At 38.4% G+C, this 20,564-nt stretch overlaps 1 protein-coding gene across 1 annotated transcript in view; it reads left to right on the forward strand.

Moving 5' to 3' along the window:
- The window catches only part of ITGA2 (integrin subunit alpha 2), a 103,658-nt gene that overhangs the window by 51,153 nt on the left and 31,941 nt on the right, over positions 1 to 20,564 (forward strand). Inside the window, exons 4-13 of the mRNA XM_065873343.1 lie at positions 609 to 700; positions 4,080 to 4,194; positions 4,356 to 4,483; positions 6,828 to 6,976; positions 11,668 to 11,818; positions 12,113 to 12,278; positions 14,115 to 14,191; positions 16,459 to 16,597; positions 17,711 to 17,856; positions 19,444 to 19,587. Of these exons, the coding sequence (XP_065729415.1) occupies positions 609 to 700; positions 4,080 to 4,194; positions 4,356 to 4,483; positions 6,828 to 6,976; positions 11,668 to 11,818; positions 12,113 to 12,278; positions 14,115 to 14,191; positions 16,459 to 16,597; positions 17,711 to 17,856; positions 19,444 to 19,587 (1,307 nt within the window). The remainder of the gene's footprint in view (positions 1 to 608; positions 701 to 4,079; positions 4,195 to 4,355; positions 4,484 to 6,827; positions 6,977 to 11,667; positions 11,819 to 12,112; positions 12,279 to 14,114; positions 14,192 to 16,458; positions 16,598 to 17,710; positions 17,857 to 19,443; positions 19,588 to 20,564) is intronic.

Raw genomic sequence — 20,564 nt, forward strand, 5'->3', positions numbered from 1 at the left:
ATATACATATGAGCAGATTACTTAGCATAATTTATGTGTATACACATATACATAAACAGCGTAGTTTTATGTATATGTATACCTATATGTGTATATATATATGTATACACCTTGGCAGAGATTAGAGGATATGAGAAAATAATGATATTATTGAGAAGAATTTCAGTGTTCAGTAGCTCAAGAATGGATACAGCAGATGATGCCCTATTTGAGTGGGAGAGAGAAGGTTGGAGAGATTTATCTATTATTCTACATGCTAGTGTCATGATTTCCTTTTAAAGTTCATTCACTATTACTTTGAGCCAGATTCTACCATACGGCATTCTTTGATAACACTTTAAGGATATTTTTTTCCAATCCAGAATAAAGCTTTAGCTGGAGCCACCATGACCTTTGCAGACTCCACCCCCTAGGATCACATTCTGCAGATGTGATCACATATTTAAATGAGCTGCCAGATCACTGAAGGCATCTCATTTCCATACACTGCATTATATAACACGAGCACTAAATTCAATGCTACATGTAAACCTGAGTGTACATTGAAAAAAATGGCTTTAAATAAATGATGGTTTAACCACTCTTAAAAATCTTCTCCCCTTTGAAAGCTTCCACGAGTATTTCCAACGTTACTGAGATGAAAACCAACATGAGCCTTGGCTTGACACTGACAAGGAACGTGGGAACGGGAGGATTTCTTGTGAGTGTTTACTTTTCAAATCCTCATTCCTCTCAAGAAAGTATGAAGTCAGTGTCTTCTCACCATCCCTCCTAGCAAGCCAGATCTTGAGATTTAAATGTTTGAGCTTGATTTTGGATAAGACATGCTAGATGGAGAGCCAACATGAAAGAACAATATGTTGATATGTAGACGTCTTAAGATATTTAGTAAAACCATTGCCACAGAATGTTTTGGAAAAAGGGATCAGAAGGAACATCGATTCTTTACCCTTGGAAAATGTGCTTTGTATTTGTTGATAACAGCAGAATTCTAGCTCTCATTTCTCCTTCCTGTAGGAACATTCAGGATAGGTACTGCAAATTCAGAAAGTAGGTTTCAAAGCTATAAAGTACTGTTATTTTTAATCGTTTCTGATAATCATTGACCAATCTGATATTATTTAAGGCATGGCTTGATCTCATCTTATTTCATGTTAATGGGTACTCTCATTTAGTTTCTAGAAAGCTGTGAAAAGACCACCACAAATCAGTAAAAGAGATTGCCTTATTTAACAAGAGGTCTGGGGACAATTAATTGGTGAATAACTTGCATATCCAAATATACTTCTGAGTGAATTAAAAAGTTAATATAAAAAACTAGAAGAAAATGGAAGTTTTCTGAAAGAGAGAATAATTCCTGAGCTTGGGACTAACAAAAAAATAACATAGAAAACTGTTGAAAAGATGCAACTGTAAAAAAGTGAAAACCATCACACACCAAAAAAAAAAAAAAAAAAAGTGTTTAAAGGCAAACAAAAACCCAGTCTCATTTGACATTTCTGCCAGTCCATGTAGGTGTAACCTAGTTGTATAGCCCTGTTAAAATAGTCTTAGAAAGTTTACTTTAACTTTACATTGGTTATGACATGCTACATTGATATGCTAACTTAAAAGCCTGGGTGTATAACCAGGTTGCTCTAAAAATGTAATCAATTTTGAACAATATCATTCTATTTTTACTGAGACATATTAGAGAGACCTTGGTACCACTAACTGAATTAAGTGTTGCTTATAATATGTGTTAGATCAATGCATAAATGAATATTGCAATAAATCTTCCTGGTTTATGATCTTCTGAAATCTTTATCATAAGGTTGCTTTTGTCTTTTTTTTTTAAAGTTGAATAAGTTAAGAAAGAAAAACATTAAGATACAGGGATTATAGAATGTGCTTCAAAGTTTTTAGTCTAACTTCAGATTTTTAATGTGTAACTATAGATTTTTATATGCAAAATAAAACATTTTGTAAATCTTATTTATAAAATAAAATTGCAAGAGAATTTGAGAGATTAACAGTCAGTGTAGCAAGTAGAAGGAAGGAGGGAGGGAGGGAAAGAGAAAAAAAAAAAAAGAAAAAAGCCAAAGTCTTCTTTCCATACCTAAAAGGTCAAAATCTTAAGATACTCTGTGGAAAAGACTGACAATCATCACATTTTTTTTTTTTTTTTTGAACCTTCTTAAGTTCCGGGCTTAAAGCAGGAATGTTGTTCTGGCATTAACAATTGGCATATTCTAATTTCACCTCCTTAATGCTGTTTTCCATTGCTTTTAAAACAAAAAAATCTTTTTTAATACTTCATGAGTTAGTATTTTTAAGGGTGATTAAGATAAACCAACTTGGGGGTGGGGATATAGGAATCAGTAGTTGGTATCTTATTCGGTATACTAACCCAAGGCATCAGTAGTGATTTCTCCCTAACTAATTGGCAAAATGAACCAGTTTTATAAGGGAAAAACTATGCCTTGTTCATTGAGCATGAAATATGACCACAGCTGCTTCTCCTTTGAGCTACCAACAATTAAAGTGGGTCAAATAAGTTCCCTTTCATTCTTTTTTTTTTTAACATCTTTATTGGGGTATAATTGCTTTACAATGGTGTGTTAGTTTCTGATTTATAACAAAGTGAATCAGCTATACATATACATGTGCTCCCATGTGTCTTCCCTCTTGCGTCTCCCTCCCTCCCACTCTCCCCCTCCCACCCCTCCAGGCTGTCCCAAAGCCCCGAGCTAATATCCCTGTGCCTTGCGGCTGCTTCCCCCTAGCTATCTACCTTACTACGTTTGTTAGTGTGTATATGTCCATGACTCTCTCTCGCCCTGTCAAAACTCACCCCCCTTTCATTCTTCCAGTCACTCTTTGCAAGTCCACACTTTTCAGTTAAGTTTTAATAATTGGTCCACAGCTTTACGTAAGGTTAAACTGTATAGATTTGTTTTTAAGATCATCACTAGACTTCTCTTCCCCATTTATTCTCCTTTCACATCTAACGATTTGAATATTATTTAATCTAATGTTTCCCACGTGATTTAATCATGATTTAATCAGGAGTTCTTGGCATTCAAGGGCTGCTGAAAGGGAGAGCTTTGGGGTCAGGTCAGTGGAGATATTAATAGTTGGAGTATGATGTGCACAAGAAGACAAACGCCAGCTTTGATAACTGAAGGTTCTAGGGGCCAGAAGTATGGGGTTCTGAAGTCCTCAAAGAAATACTTTGATAACTACAGAGTTAAAAACGGGCAGTTCATGAACCTCCTTTGTGTTTGTTTAGCATGTAGGGTGTTTCAGGTTTTTGTTAACTATAAATTTTCACACAAAATTCTCTCTTTGACTCTCCGTGAGAATTTGGGAGGTCTGGCCACACGGGGCCTGTTGCACACCAGCCCACGGGCAGGAGCCACAATGGTCTGCCCTGCACAGAAAGCGTGGGCTCTTCATTCACCATGGTGTCTACACCTGGCTGGAGCTCTCTTCCAGGCTGCCTGCCTGGCCCATGGGGACATGAGGACTTAGGGTTTCTGCTGAAGAGTATAAATGGAAGGGACAGGAGGAGACCTATGTTCAAGGAATAACAATGATAATGATGCTGGCCAACAATTATATATCCCTGGCTATTTACCCAGCACTGTTCTAAGTGTTTATAGCTATAGACTCATTTCATCTTCACAGCTGCCTTAAGTTAGGAGGAGGTCTGATCATCCTCATTTTACAGATGAAGCAGCTGATACCCAGGTATCTGAGAGACAAAAAATGAACTTTGCACGCATTTTTCTCCTGGGTGTTCTCTGGAAGGACAGCATCCCTTTTGTCGAGCTTGGTGGGTGACCTGATGGGCTCCTCCCTACACTGACAGTCCCAGTGCCCCGGTCCCCAAGACACCTGACACCAGGCACAGCTCATCTGCCACCCTCTCCCTCCCTTCTGTGGGCTCCAGTGCACTTTCTCTCAAAGGCACTGTTAGTTTCAAGAGTTGACGATTCGTAGAGTCTTAGAATAGAAATAGTCCTGAGTGTCACAAATGGCGAGGTGGAAGGTTAACATTTTCCATGTGTTTTGTCATTGTTTTCATTTCTTTTAAGACCTGTGGTCCCCTGTGGGCACAGCAGTGCGGAAGTCAGTTTTACACAACCGGGTTATGCTCTGATGTCAGTCCCAATTTTCAGCTCCTGACCAGCTTTTCACCTGCAGTTCAGAGTAAGTTATGAATGTGCAGAGGGTCTGAGCAATGCCTTACATTAAAGGAGGGGAAAAATTGTATCAGCAAGTGCCATCCTTTTTTACTTTGTCTCATTTGTATGTGGATGTGATTTTGCCTTACCTATGGATATATGTTTCTTTCGTCGTTTCCCGTGTAGCCTGCCCTTCCCTCATAGATGTTGTGGTTGTATGTGATGAATCAAACAGTATTTACCCCTGGGATGCAGTAAAGAACTTTTTGGAAAAATTTGTGCAAGGCCTGGATATAGGCCCCACAAAGACACAGGTATGGACATCCATTATATATACACTAACCCACGGCTTTCATTCTGAGAAAATATTATTAGAGATGAGGTCTTTATCTTTGCATTTGTCAAATCCCCATATTAAAGGCTTTTAATGGTAATCTTGAAAGTTAACTGAAATTTGTGCTACACTGAGTTATTCTATCTATGACTTCTCCTAATGCTAGTCTTTAAGCTTGGATTTCTATTCCTGATTCAGGCATCAGTTATGTGTACAGCATCTTAATTCTCTTTAGATGCTTATTTTTTCCTCCACTAACTCATGAACTAATCAATACATTTAGAAATCCAATATGTATTTTTTTACACACGCTTGGACTAATGATGACTTTCTTTTACTTTTTACTGGTGAAAAAATTATCTTTGAATTTTTATAAGTAAGTTCATAGACAGCATAATTCTATCATTTATTATTTTATAGTCTTTTGTCATATTCTAGTCTAGCCTTCCATTTTTCACACAGGACAAGTCTTTTCAATACTCTTGAATAACTGTTTACGTTTTAAAGAGTCTTTAATTTGGTTCTCTGTCTTCATGAGGTAGGCAAGCAAAACTCAGGAGCAGAAACGTCACGCTTTTATAACGCTGAATAGCGTTTTTTAGTTTCAGGGTTTTTTCTTTCTTTCTTTCTTGTTGGATCTGCTATTTCGTGGGCCATCCTGGTTGTAGCAGGACACTGATCCAATATCAACAGGCATCAATTCACAGAGTTACTAGTTCCTGGGTTGCATCTGGTGCTCCAGGGGCCAACAATTGTTGGAACACTTTTCTGAAAAGCTTTCCAGTTATCTATATTGAAATTTGCTTTTCTGCTTCCCTATACAGTATTATAAAATATTGTTATATATTTTCCCCATTGACATTGCTTTTCAATACCAAGAGGACATTAGTATCTGTCAAAACTTTGGAGGTTTCACTGTGGGCTTTCACCAGAAAATAAAATAAAATTTCTGTTAAATAAGACTAGGTATAGTACTGGTTTCTGGAGAGCATCACTGTTAAGGCCCTCATAAAAGAAGTTTTCATCTGTATCTGCTTATTTTCTCTGTTTCTGAATGGGTTTCCCCCATAACGTGACTTATTGTATTTAATAGTCTCTTGTGTGGAATTCCTGGCCTTCCTCTTCTGTCTTCCAATCCCGATGCATCTTCTTCGTCTCTAGAGGTGGTTTTACTCAGTATCTTCTCTTCCGTTCTAAATGTGACCTTTCTTTAAGCCCTACTATACCACATTTCTTTAAATCTTCTCTTCCACCTTTATCTTTTGCACATAGAAGTTATGGGGCTGTGTCAGGGGGTCACCATTCTCTTCCTATCACCTTAGCTTTTGAGATCCTTAGAGTTATTTTTGATCGTTTCCTCTCTCTCAAATCTTACATCCTATCCTAAAGAGGAGGGTTCAGTAATATATTTTTTGTCATTTTTCCAGTGCCTAGTTAACTGCCTTCCTAGAGAAAGTAGCTGATTGAACTCAGAAATCCAGGCCTTGCCCTTCCCATCTTCCTTATACATTGACCTCTATTTCAGAGAACCTTTTACCACTGATCCCTCATCACCATTCCTATTCTGGAAGCCCCAAATCCTAGGCATAGAGGGTGATCTCAGTGCTGAGAACAAGGACGTTAACAGAAGTGTCTGACCTCCTTGATCTGAAGGATTAGGGTATGTGCCCAAACATCTTGGTCAGAAGTCGTTCTGCCTCTCGGCCCTCTCAAATAAGACTCTCTCCAATGGCATTTTCCCTGAAGACCAGAAACTTCCTGCCCTAAATGCACATATAGCAGCTTTCTTTCTAACCTCTGTGATTAGAGGAAATCCAGCACAACAAAAACATTCATGTTGACCGCATTGATTAGCACATCACTTTTTCTTGTATTCAACTATAATTCTTTGTTTATTATATAATTATCCTCACTTGATGAGATGTTCTGTTCCATTCATGACTGCTTATAATTGTTTACATGTTTATATCCATTGGTAACTAGAAAATCTGTTTATATCATTTGAATCTTCCTGTTAAGAACTTAATATTCATCCATGTGGCAGTGCTTAAAAATCTACAACTATTACTCTTGAGAATCAAATGGTACACAAATGGCACATTATCTTGCTTGTCAGTAAGTAATGCTGCCCTGCACTGATGGCCTCTGACCAGGAAGTTATTCCACTGGAAGAAAAATAACTATTCTTAAGAAAAAAGTTGGAAATGATTCCCTTAAGCTATCAGCCCATGTCTAAATGCACTTTCGATTTTTATTATATTGGTTAAATAGGAATGATTTAGAACTTAATGACAAACCTGTAATAAACTTCTTTTCTCTTGAAGGTGGGGTTAATTCAATATGCCAATTATCCAAGAGTGGTGTTTAACCTGAACACTTTTAAAACCAAAGATGAAATGATTAAAGCAACATCCCAGACATCCCAGTATGGTGGAGACCTCACAAATACATTCAAAGCAATTCAGTATGCAAGGTAAGTTATGTTGCTAATAGGCTAATATTTTGATAAAATATAAGTGCTCATAAGTAATAAAAAGGAAAGATGAAGAAAAGTAAATATGTGGTACCTACACTTAAATCAGAACTAGTAGAGAAGAAAAGTCTGAACATTCTGTTACTTGAATACTTTGAGAAGGCAGTAGGGGATGACATTTTTAAATCTTTGATTTCTAGAACTTTTATAAGATATTACATAACTTTTTAAGATTTTACATGAAGTAAGTACAGTGAAATTAAAAGACCTTAGTTTAAGTTGGCAATGGAGCAATCTGCATTTATTTGTTAATATTTATCAAGGCCACAGACAACTTGAGCTACTGGAGCACTTCATGCAAATTTAGAAGGGCCATAGATTCCTAAGTGTTAATGACCTAGAAGTCTGAATTGAATTGAAGGGCTCATTCTTTATAACAGGCTGGGGCAGTGTGAATTTCACAGCTATGTAACAGTCTCCTAATTCTTTGCTCAGCACTGCTGACCTTCATCTTCACTCTGCTTTAATCAGATACCTTTACAAAAAATGCTAAATATTCTCCTAGTGTTAAAACAGAAATGAGGACTGTAGGTTCACCTTCCCTTAAACCTACTTCCTGCCATTTTTCATCGAGTTGTGAGTTCCTTCCTTCCACTGCCATAACTCCTTGAAAGAAGTGTCTATGCTCCCTTCTCCACATCCTTGAAACCTATGGCTCTGCCATCAGGTAAACATGGTCCTGCCTTAAGCCTCATCCTCTTTAGCTTCCCTGAACATTTGACAATAATGAGCGCGCACTGCTGTTTCTACTCCAGTTGCCATGACACCACACACTTCTAGAAAACCTGCCAACTTTTTGTCAACAAGTTTGCATCTTCACTGGCTCCTTTTCCTAATTTTTCTTCACCAAACAGAGCCCGCTCTTTCATAGCCCTGTTCTCTTAGGCATTGTATCCATTGTATACACATGAGCCATCAGCCCTGCCTGGGTTACCCCATTGCTTTGTCATTAGCCCTGACCTCTCTCCTACAATGCACACAGGCATCCAGCTGATGCTGAAAATCCTTATTTGGAGTGTTGGCTCACTAATCAAATTCAGTACATTCTAAACTGGCCTTACTCTTTTCCCTGCCCCTCCTCATGACTCTGCCATTTTGATTCATGTGTCCACCTTTTCCCCTAGTCATTCAGACTAAAAACTTGATGGTTTACTTTATTCTTTCTGTTCCTCCTTAGGTCACATATCTGGTCAGTGACCACATCCTGTCCTTTCTTTTTCTGAATTTCCTATTTTATCTGTCCCTTCTTTTTTTAGTATATTCTGTGTTCTAGTTGCTGCTTCTATCAACTGCCCACTCTCCCTATATATCTCAAAAGTAGATTCCCTACACGAGAAGATATGATTGGTTTGGTTAACCATTTTTGTCCCTATTAAGATGTCCTTTGGAGCCAAGCCATCTCAGAGGCCGCTGGCCAATTGCCATTATGTGAAGTACCCGTCCTGTTCCAGTAAAGTAGACTTACGGGAAGACTAAGATGACATAGAAAAATGGCCTCGCAGGAGTTAGAAACGGCAAAGGACCTGTATTTTTTGCAGGGAATGTGGGTGTTGCATTTTTCCCTGGTAAAAGCCCTGGGGCCTGGCAAGCTTCCTTCTCAAGGAGAATGGCCACTTTCTGTTAAAATGGGACTCATGGCTTTCATGATCTTTTCAAAACTTTTTCTCCCCAGGATCCCTGTCTCACCACAATTTCCCGAGCTAACAGGACTCTTTCCATTGTTAGGAGAGTCACCTAACTTCTCACACCTTCTGGAATTTAATTACTTCTATTTTCTTTCTCTTCTTCCTCCTTCTTCATCGGTTTCTTTTTTTTTTTTTTTTTTTGTGGTACACGGGCCTCTCACTGTTGCGGCCTCTCCCGTTGTGGAGCACAGGCTCTGGACGCGCAGGCTCACGGGCCCAGCCGCTCCGCGGCATGTGGGATCTTTCCGGACCGGGGCACGAACCCTTGTCCCCTGCATCGGCAGGCGGACTCTCAACCACTGCGCCACCAGGGAAGCCCTTCGTCGGTTTCTTTACAACAACAAATAGCATTCCGATACTCTTTTAGTAAATATTGCCATTTTCCATTGATCTTATCTGAGTGCCTACACTTACAATTTACTGTTCCAAGCCCTGCAGGGAATCAAAACTAAATGAGGCATAGTTTCTACCCTCAGCAAACTTATAATCCTACATGAGCTCTACTGTATGTCATAAAGAGTATAATTCACTCAAAAATTATTTGATGTGAGTACAAGAATTCAAATTTGGCTGAGAAATATTTTTCCATATTTCTATATTCTGCTATATAGAATACAAAAAAAGTTTTAGGAAATAAAATGATAGTCTCAGTTTTACACATGTTGAATTTAAAGAGCTCCTTATACCTTCAGGTGAAAATATTCAATGCATTGAATACACAAACTTGAAGATAGGAGGGATGAATGGAAGCAAATATAGACTTTAACTTGTCATCATGTAGGTGGTGGTAGTGAACCTATATGATGACACCAGAAAGAATGTGCAACAAGAGAATCCAACAGACAGAAAAAAAAGTTGTTGGACAACTTGTTAAACGTCTAGAAACAAAATAAAGCTGAATCCCTGCCTCACTCCTTGAATCAAAATAAATTTCAGCTGGACCACCAATTTAAATCTAAGAAAATGAAACCATTAAAAGACTATGAGAAAACTTGGGTGATTAAAGAGAAAAGTCTTAGCGATAAGTCCTTTTAAAATACCATGTCAAATATAAAAGACACACATGCAAAAGTTAATGGATTTGATTATATCAAAATATAAAATTTCTGTACAGAATTAATATCACTAAACTTCAAACAGTGATTCATGAACTGACAATTATTTACAATATATATGACAAAGGATAATTTTCTTTATTAACAGAAGTCTTACTTGTCAGGAAAGTGATGAAAAACAAAGAAAAATGGGCAAAGATAAAGACAAATCAAGAGTTCATGAAGGAAGAAATATAAATGGCTAATAAACATATTAAAAATACTCATCATCCTTCATAGTGAAAAAGTACATATTAAAATAACAATTATATATTATTTCTCACTTATAAGAGTATCCCAGATTAAAAAGTTAATAATTCTCATTGTTATGGAAAGGAGGTGGAGAAAATTGCATTTTTGTACACTGATGGCAGTATAAATTGGTGGAATTATTTTTTTATAAATTTATTTATTTGTTTGTTTTTTACTTTTGGCTGCATTGGGTCTTCATTGCTGTGCACGGGCTTTCTCTAATTACAGCAAGCAGGGGCTACCCTTTGTTGCAGTGCGTGGGCTTCTCATTGTTGTGGCTTCTCTTGTTGCGGAGCACGGGCTCTAGGCACACGGGCTTCAGTAGTTGCAGCATGCGGGCTCAGTAGTTTTGTCTTGTGGGCTCTAGAGCACAGGCTCAGTAGTTGTAGCACACGGGCTTAGTTGCTCCATGGTATGTGGGATCTTCCCGGACCAGGGCTCGAACCCGTGTCCCCTGCATTGGCAGGTGGATTCTTAACCACTGCGCCACCAGGGAAGCCCTAAATTGGTGGAATTTTTGAAGAGCAATTTAGTATTTTATTTATCAGAATTTGAAATGTCTAAATAATTTCTCTGCTAAGATTTTATCCTACTGACACATTCGAAAAAGTATGCCAAGAAAGATACACAAGGACATTCATTATAGCATTATTTGTAAAACTCAAAATGCCCTAAATGCATAATAATGGGAATTGGTTAAATAAACTATGGTTCCTCAAAATAATGAAATATTATGTAGCCATTAAAAAAGGAGAAGTCTAAACTAGTGGTTACCAGTGGTGGGGGAGGGGCAACATAAGGGTGAAGGACTGGGAGGCACAAACTACTGGGTGTAAGATGGACTCAAGGATGTACACCGTGGGGAACAGAGCCAATATTTTGTAATAACTGTAAATGGAAATTAACCTTTAAAAATTGTATAGAAATAAAATCGAAAATCAAAATCAAAGACAAAGAGGAGAGTTCTATATGTGCTGGTATGGAAAGGTCTCCATCAAAATGAAAAACAGCTGCAGAGAATATGTTCCCATTTTTATAGAAGTTTAAGGAGTAACTTTTGCATATATTTCTCTAGATGAAACATTTTCTAGAAGGAAACATAAACTGATAATAGTGATTACCTTTGGAATAGTGGCTTGGTGTGAAATTTTTGTTTTACACCTTTCCAAACGCTTTGGAGTTCTTTTACCACGTATATTTGTTACTTTTTAAAACACAATTTACTGTTGAAAAAAATAAATGCAGATCCAATGAGTAATATTTATGACAGGAATGAATATCTTTACCCTGTTGATTAGTTTTAATGAGTTTAATCTTATTAGCAGAAGATAATTCTAAGGATTCCTGATGTAAATACACACACACCCACACACCATGGAAACCATGGAAGTTATTTTTAATGCCAAGCAAGATTTATATTTTTATATGTTTCTCTACAAGCTACGAATAGAACGTAGTTCAGAAGTCACCAGCACTGATAGAGAAATTCTAAATCACAATAGGTTATGCTCAAAGAAGTCAGTTTCATATTTATATTTCTAACCAGAGGTCCACGTGTTTAGTTTACTTTTTGATTGAGTTTTTCTTTTATCTGCCACAGAGATTCTGCTTATTCAGCAGCTGCTGGTGGACGACCAGGTGCTACCAAAGTCATGGTGGTTGTAACTGATGGTGAATCCCATGATGGTTCAATGTTGAAAGCTGTAATTGATCAATGTAACGATGACAATATACTGAGGTTTGGCATAGCAGTAAGTGGATTTTCTTTTTATTGTCTTTCAGTTGATGGGTAGATATTCCTTTATAGCATCACTTCTGAAGACTGCACTTTCTTATTGGCTGTTCATAGCTTAATATAAAAGAATATTTTTACTCTACCTCTGCTTCTTGCTGATTTGCAGTCCTGTCAATGAAGAGGATATGGAAGTGTTACTTGATTTACTTCTCTAGAGGGCCTATTGTGTTCAGAAATAGCCTAGAAAATACGAATAGGAAAATTGAAGTACAACACTAATGGCCTTCTCCCCTCTTCCTCTATTTTCAAGGTTCTTGGGTACTTAAACAGAAATGCCCTTGATACTAAAAATTTAATAAAAGAAATTAAAGCAATTGCCAGTATTCCAACAGAAAGATACTTTTTCAATGTTTCTGATGAAGCAGCTCTACTAGAAAAGGCTGGGACATTAGGAGAACAAATTTTCAGCATTGAAGGTAAATGAACTCCTTCTTTCCAGAATTTTTTTCAAATTTTTTTCAAGAAAACAAACTGATGTTTACCAGGTTGTAAGGGGGGGGAGGGATAAATTGGAAGATTGGTATTGACATATATACACTACTATACAGTATATAAAATAGATAACTAATAAGGACCTACTGTATAGCACAAGGGACTCTACTCAATACTCTGTAATGGCCTATATGGGAAAAGAATCTAAAAAAGAGTGGATATATGTATATGTATAACTGACTCACTTTGCTTTATACCTGAAACTAACACAATATTGTAAATCAACTATACTCTAAAAATTAAAAATAAAATAATATGTTCTTCAAAAACCTTGAAAAAAAAAGTTCTTTATTACCATACTTGTTCTATTAATGTTAACTTATATACCTTATATAAAGAGAACTCCTAAATAGCATCAGTAAGAAAAATAGACAAAGAATGATGAATAAGTAGTTTATAAAAGATAAAATACAAATGGCCAATAAACATAAGAAAATATTCCCAATTTTAGTAATTATTTTAAAGTATAAATGAAATCAATGTTACTTTGTGTCTAAAAGATAACAAAGATTAGTAATGTTTAATCTTGGAGAGATTATGGGGAAGCAAAAAAGCTCATACACTATAAGATTATAAACTGTATAACCTTTTGGGGTGGCAACTTAGTAATATCTATTATAATCGTAAATAGTAATACCTTTCCATATTGTAAACAGTTTTTGTAATCATAAAAAATGTTACCTTTTTACACTGTTACATAATTTCTGAAATTCTTGAATTTGTTTGCAACAAACATGTCTACTTTTAAAATTAGAAAAATACAGTGAAGATTTTTAATAGTTCAGATTTTGAGGAAACATTTTACTTACCAGATCTACAATAATTTACTTCTATCAATTCCCAGTTGGTAAAAAGTCCCACATGACCCAAATCCTGGTTCCTGATGGTTAACCCAAATAACTCATATTTTATTGAGCACCTACTATGATCAAGTACTGCTTCAGAAGCTGGATCCAAGGGGATTGTGTAAATTAAGTATTAATCCCTATAGTCAGATCTTTATCTCCTGATTATCCACTGGAAGGGTCTATCTAAAACTTTTATTCTTCTCTACATTAATGTGGCAGTCCAGAAATTTAGCTTCCTTTTTGCGAAGATTAGTGAAATGTAACCGCTTTGGCTACATGTATGGAAAATGAGTTCTAATTGAGTCTTATGGTGCTAGTGTCAGAGGCAAACACATATGTAGAACTTGGACCAACTTCCCAATTGGTAAAATTCCTACTCAGTCTTGAATCCTAGTTCTTGAAGCCTAATCCAAATATCTCTCAGCACAGTCTTCACTACAGAGCAATTGCCTGGCTCCTCCAGCTGCATCTGAGATATATGTGCATTTATTAGTACAGATATTTAAAAGCTAAAAATTCAGTTAGATTCTTAGCAAGTAATGATAATTTTTTTTAGAAAGATAATCATGTCAGTTTTCATCTTACCTCATCCCCTATGCTGAGTGTTCTCTGATATCAGAAATTTCATAAGTATGCCAACAAATACATTAATGCATGATCAAGATTAATGTCAACTTCAGACACTACCTCAGAAGCATTATGGATTTCTACATCTGTTAGAACACTTCCTTAGAGATTCCTCTCTCTCAGAATCTGCCAGCTCTATATTTTTGAGTGGACATCAGAACACTGTGTGTGTGTGTGTGTGTGTGTGTGTGTGTGTGTGCGCGTGTGTGTGCACGTGTGCACATGTGTTTGAAAATTTTATTTAAGACTGATAACAGTGATATGATTTTTGAAACTGTTTCCTAGGTACTGTTCAAGGAGGAGACAGCTTCCAAATGGAAATGTCACAAGTGGGATTCAGTGCAGATTACTCTCCTCAAAATGTGTGTATATCAGATAACATTTGCCTTAATACTTCTGGGTGCAGTAACCCCATACTAAAGTGGGAAAAACAGCCATCTAGTGATCAGCAGTCCTCATTTCTAGTCACAGTCATTTAGCTTCTTTGCTCTGCTGGCTTATCATCTGAAAAACAGAGGTTAATAATGCCTTCCCTTCCGTATTTCACAGGGATATTTGTATGGGGATAAAAATGATAATATACAAGAAAGCTTTTGAGTGCTCCAGGGAACAGGCACTATATTAGTTAAAGGTATTATCATTGCAGGAATTTTCTTTATATCAATTAACTACTGGAAAAATCTGTTAAAAACACACACTCTTGTCATCACTGTTGTTGAATTCTGAGTTGCCGGCGTATCTTTTTTCTAAGAGCAGAGACAGAAAAAAATAGTTGAAAAAGTAAGGAGTTAGGAAAAGGGTGAGATGGGACATCTTCTTAGCTCAGGAAAGTCCATTCTTTCTTAGAAACATCCATCTCGCAGGCCTCTGATTCTAATTCTACTCAGGATATGAGTGCAGTAGTAATAATAGTAAAAGAGGCAAAGAGGTGACACTGGGAAATGCTCGGGGAGCAGTATGAACTCAGAGGATTTGATTGGCAGAATAAAGGACCAGGATCACCTTATTTCTCTCTATAATAAAAGGTGTGCTAACCTTTTCTGGATCACCAATTGTTGGAGATTAAAGTTATGGGTCTTTCCCTCAGAAAAAATCTAAGTGAACCCACACAGAGAGAATTTTTCACACAATATCTTGAGGTTTTGTATACTCCCTGAAGCCCCTTCCTGCGCCCAGATTCAGAGTCCTGGATTTATGACAAATCATTCACATAATTTCATGGTCTCTTATCCTCAAAATGGGACACATTATTTCCCTGTTTGCTATTTTTTTTAATGGCTTTGTATTTTTCATTCCAAGATCATATCTTGATAAACCATAATGGAAAAGAAAATGAAAAAGAATGTATGTATAACCATATCACTTTGCTGTACAGTAGAAATTAATTCAACATTGTAAATACTTCGATAAAATAAGTTTAAAAAAATTAACAAAAAACCCCCCAAATCGTATCTTTGATGTTTTCTAAGATCTAAGATCAAAAACTTAAAAATAAGAAGTCCCATCCTGACCAACCCTCCCTTCTGTGATGACTTGTACCTTCGAATATTCAGATTGGGTTTTGAGTCAATCCCGGGTGGCCGGTCCTCTTTGGCCCCTCCCCACTGGTGCTGACCAAGGGCAGTTTCTTCTCATATCAAGTGTCACAGCTTCAGGTTCCTTTTGTAGCTATGCCATATTCAAATAGATGGGATAGGATAGAGAGGATTAGAGGAACATTTGAGAAGGAGTAAAGAAGAAAGAGAAAGAAGTTGAAGACAGACCAGGTCAGAAGAGGGCCAGCAGGACAGGTCTGGGGTAGCAGCGCCCACCTCTGCTCCTCTGGCAGCAGCACTTCCTGTTTCTGGAGGATGCCTCATATCCTGAGCTCTTCTTAGGAGTATGCGAGGCTGCAGGCTCACTTCTGACTCCTTGCTAAAGGCTCACAACTGTTTGGCGTTTGCAAACATGTGCCTTTGCATGGAATTTGAAGATGGCTGTGTGCCCCTCCTGTGCTGTGGTATGGATTTATCTTTAAAATGTGTTGTACTAAACAAAGCCCAAGGTAACACAGCCCGTGGGAAGGCTTTTTTTCCGGCACAAAATGTGTCAAAACAATTCAGAGAGATATCAACACACAGTCTGTTAAAAACAAAATTCAGCTGAGTGAATTTAAAGATCTAAGCAGCTTTATTTAATGATTCATGAATCAGGCAGCATCCCATCTAACCAACAGAAAGGAGCTGTAGAAAATGGAAGGTTTTTACAGGCAGAAGGGGAAACGGTTGTATTGGTTCAGGAAAGGTCACCTTCCTGTAGGGGACAGAAGGGCTCTATCGGGTGGATTACCTCACTAGTGCTGACCAGGAAATTCCAGACTGACCTGTTAAGATCACATTCCTGGGAGCGGGGTGTTCGAAACTGCAGTTAGGTTTGGGATTACGTCTGGGTTTGGTGATGTGAGCTTGGCACAAGTGTATCCATTTTTGGGCTGTTGTCTCTTTTCTTCTTAGCAATTCCTATACATTTTACTTCATCATGCTTAATTTTTTTTCTTTAAATTTAGACCATTTGTTTCAGTGTTTGGCACACACTACACTCTTACGCTTTACAGGTGATGTTAATGCTTTCCATTTTTCAATTATTTTAGGATATTCTGATGCTGGGTGCAGTAGGAGCTTATGACTGGAGTGGGACTGTTGTCCAGCAGACACCTCATGGACATTTGATCTTTCCTAAACAAGCCTTTGACCAAATTCTGCAAGACAGAAATCACAGTTCATATTTAGGTAAGGCCTAGCAGCCTTTGGCTCAGCAAATTTAAATCCCATCCTTTAAACTAGCGTCTTGTTGAATCTCAGCGTCAGTTCGGCAAAGTGCTTGAGCTATCCTCTAATTGTTGTATTTGTCGCACATATTTCTGTTGCCTCTTTGCCAGTCAGCCCTTAGCCCGTGACTACTTAATGAAACGCTGTGTATTTGACTCATTAACCTCTTCTGGCTGTTCCAGCAGTTGTTATTCCTGGGACATGATTGTGTTTCTCCAAAATAGAAATAGTTCCTAAGAGTCAATACGGTAAGTGGTAGTCTTATATCAATTTGGAGTTCCTAGTCTTTTTGTTCGTGTAATAAACAGCCACCAATTTCGAGCACCTACTATGGGACAGCTCCTGAGTTGGCTGTTCTATCTACGTAACATTTAATCCTTCCAACTACCCTTCTTTTTTTTTTTGCGGTACGCGGGCCTCTCGCTGTTGTGGCCTCTCCCGTTGCGCAGAGCACAGGCTCCAGATGTGCAGGCTCAGCGGCCACGGCTCACGGGCCCCACCGCTCCGTAGCATATGGGATCCCCCCGGACCAGGGCACGAACCCGCATCCCCTGCATCGGCAGGCGGACTCTCAACCACTGCGCCACCAGGGAAGCCCCAACTACCCTTTGAAGGAAATATTGTTATCCTCATTTTACCTTTGAGAGCCAAAGAGGTTAATTACTTGCCTAAAGATAAAAAACTTACTAAGTGGCAAGTCCAAAATTTGAACCTGGGACTGTCTGACTCCAAAGCTTCTGTTCTTTCAACTGTGCAAATTTCCACCTTTTAAAATTCATTTTGTTATTCATTCAAGAAATATTGGTTGAGTGTCAGATTCATGAGTGGCTGATGGGGACAACCCAGAATCTAGGGCTAGCTTTATAGGGAGATGCCCTGCCTCCACTGGGCAGTGCTGGTGGCCAAGGGGCAGAAGCAGTTTATCTTAGAAAAAGGAGGATGTGCACTCAGGATCACTAGCAACTGTACGTCACACTAACGAAGAGGACCTCTGATCATCTCTGCTAGATTCACAAGCCTATCTGGCCAAGATATTTAGTAGTAGTACCTACTCTGTGATCCCTTCTCTCCTAGGTTACTCTGTGGCTTCAATTTCTACTGGAAAAAGTGTCCACTTCGTTGCTGGAGCTCCTCGGGCAAATTATACCGGCCAGATAGTGCTGTACAGCGTTAATGAGAGTGGCAATATCACAGTTATTCAGTCTCACAGAGGTGACCAGGTAAATCCATCGTTTAAGAAGATGAAATTAATTTCAGGGACAACAGGACAGGTGGGAAGTTAGTAGAAATGGAAACTAACATTTATTGAGTGCCTATCCTGTAGCTGGCTCTGTAATCTGTGTTTACTTGAATATTCCTTAAATCTTCACAACGGTACTGAGATCTACCATCCCCTTTTGACAGGTTACTGAGGGTTTAACTACCTTTCTAAGGCCACATAGCTTTCATGGGGTGAAGCTGTCATTAAAGCCCAGTGATGACAGGCACCTAACCAGTGCTTTGTAGGCAAGCCCCTACAAGGAGGAATAAGGAGAAGGGAGCAGGATAGCATTATAAAGACTGAGCTGCGACATCTGGGCTTGTCGAGGTGTCCTGTGGCTTTGACATTTCTAAAAGTAAAACAACTCCCTTCTCTGCCACTTTCTTGTGATGTGTGACGGTTTGGTAGTCAGAACCTGTGACGCTGCCCAGTCATGGCCCACGAGAGCAAAGGCCAGCTGATAGATTCCTGTTTCCTTGCGACATAGTTTTGACTCATGGACTTCGCACATATTTGAAATGAGCATCACTGAACTCTAACAGCCAACAGAAAATTTTCTTCCTTAAATCAGAGAAACCGACTATCCACAGATTTCCCTTCTCTGGGATTAAATCTGATCCACTGTCTCTATGGACTTTCCAGGAGTAAGAAGGTCTGAGTCTTTGACTTCCTTGACCACAAACCAGCTATGGTCACATACTTTTCCCTCCTCTTTAATATTTTAAAGAAGGGTGCTTTTATTTTGAGAAAAGTAATGCAAGTGTCATAGAAGGAATCATTTCTGATTCATTTCTGAATCCTCAAGAGGCATTCACGTAGGCATACGTTGAACCTTGGTTGGATGGAATGATGATCATTCAGATTCCCAGCCTCTCATTGCCTTTTATCAGCAACTAGTTCTCCAGCCCAATCTATCTGGGAACTACTCCACCGTCCCAGATCATGCCATGGACACTTACGTCGCTCGTGCTTTCCCACTCCACTCCATCTAGCAACTTCCTTGCCATCTTCTAAGATGCAATTCAAATAATACTTAATCTTTCTAAGCCTTTCTGACTCCTGTGCACTCTGATCACACAGCATTTGCTACTTGCCTCTATTATCATATATTTTACCACGGAAGCACAATTATTTGCTCTGCCTCCCTCTTCCCCTCCTGCCTTTGTGTACAACCTCTCACAAAGTTTCTAAGTGTTGCTTAAATGTGCTCTTTTACCCACCAGCATCAGAAGCACCTGGAGTGCTTACTTAAAATACTGTTTTCTTGATCACCCCAGGGACATGGTATCAGAATCTCTGGAAATGGGTCTCAGGAATCTGTATTTTACAGATACTTTTTTGGTGATTTTTGTGCACCCTGAGGTCTAAGAACCAAATGTTAGATTGTGATACAACTGGAGAGAAGGGGCTATGTTATCCATCTTTAGGTACCTAGCACCCTACAGGCAACGAATGCTCAGTTTTTGCTTGTTGAGTGAGTACACAGAAGTTCAGCGTAATACTAGGAGTATAGGAATCCTAAGGCTGATATGCTTTATTGCTCCAGATTGGCTCCTATTTTGGTAGTGTGCTGTGTGCAGTCGATGTGGACAAAGACACCATTACAGATGTGCTCTTGGTAGGTGCGCCAATGTACATGAATGACCTAAAGAAAGAGGAAGGAAGAGTCTACCTGTTTACTATCACAAAGGTAAAAAAGAAAAAATGATTAAACTGACTTTGTTTGATTTGCTTTAGTATTGGTAGATAAAAGTTAATCTACATTCTTGCAGAATTAAGAAAATTTATTATTGAATGATAATTTTCATATAGAGTATGGTTTATGTATTGATAAATTTATTTATTTGGGGCTGTGTTGGTTGCTGCTCACGGGCTTTCTCTAGTTGCGGCGAGCGGGGGCTGCTCTTCGTTGCGGTGCACAGGCTTCTCATTATGGTGGTTTCTCTTCTTTCGGAGCATGGGCTCTAGGTGTGTGGGCTTCAGTAGCTGCAGCGTGTGGGCTCAGTAGTTGTGGCTCACAGGCTTTAGAGCGCAGGCTCAGTAGTTGTGGCACACGGGCTTGGTTGCTCCGAGGCATGTGGGATCTTCCCGGGCCAGGGATCGAACATGTGCCCCTGCATTGGCGGGCAGATTCTTAATCGCTGAGCCACCAGGGAAGTCCTAGAGTATGGTTTATATTTCATCATTTTGAGGATGTCACCATTAAGTTGTAGTGTTAAAAATCACATTGATAATCATAACTTAGAGCTTAACGTGTAAGTGCCCTGCCGTTTTCCACGAGGTCTTTGAATACATATTCTCTTGACAAATAAAGTCATTACAAATGTACATTGTTTTTTGAAATACATACACACACACACACACACACACACACACACGTGCACAAATATCTGTGTATTTCCCAAGTATCTCATTCAATTATTCTTCTTTGCTATAAAGGTATATCAATAACAGGGCAAAGCTACCTTGTTAATATTTTACAGTGGTAAGTACAAATTTTACCAGGCACTTTAGAAACCTCCATATATTCCTGGATGCTTTCTACAGTAGTCTGTCAGGAAATTCCTTTGCTTAGTGTAACATTCAGGTATATATCCAAGTCTTGGAAATTCCAGTTCTTGCACGTAAAACTAAGCATACTCTCACGTGGAAAAGCCCAGTTTTTCC

Source organism: Phocoena phocoena, chromosome 3, assembly GCF_963924675.1.
Source record: "Phocoena phocoena chromosome 3, mPhoPho1.1, whole genome shotgun sequence".
Lineage (NCBI taxonomy): Eukaryota > Metazoa > Chordata > Mammalia > Artiodactyla > Phocoenidae > Phocoena > Phocoena phocoena.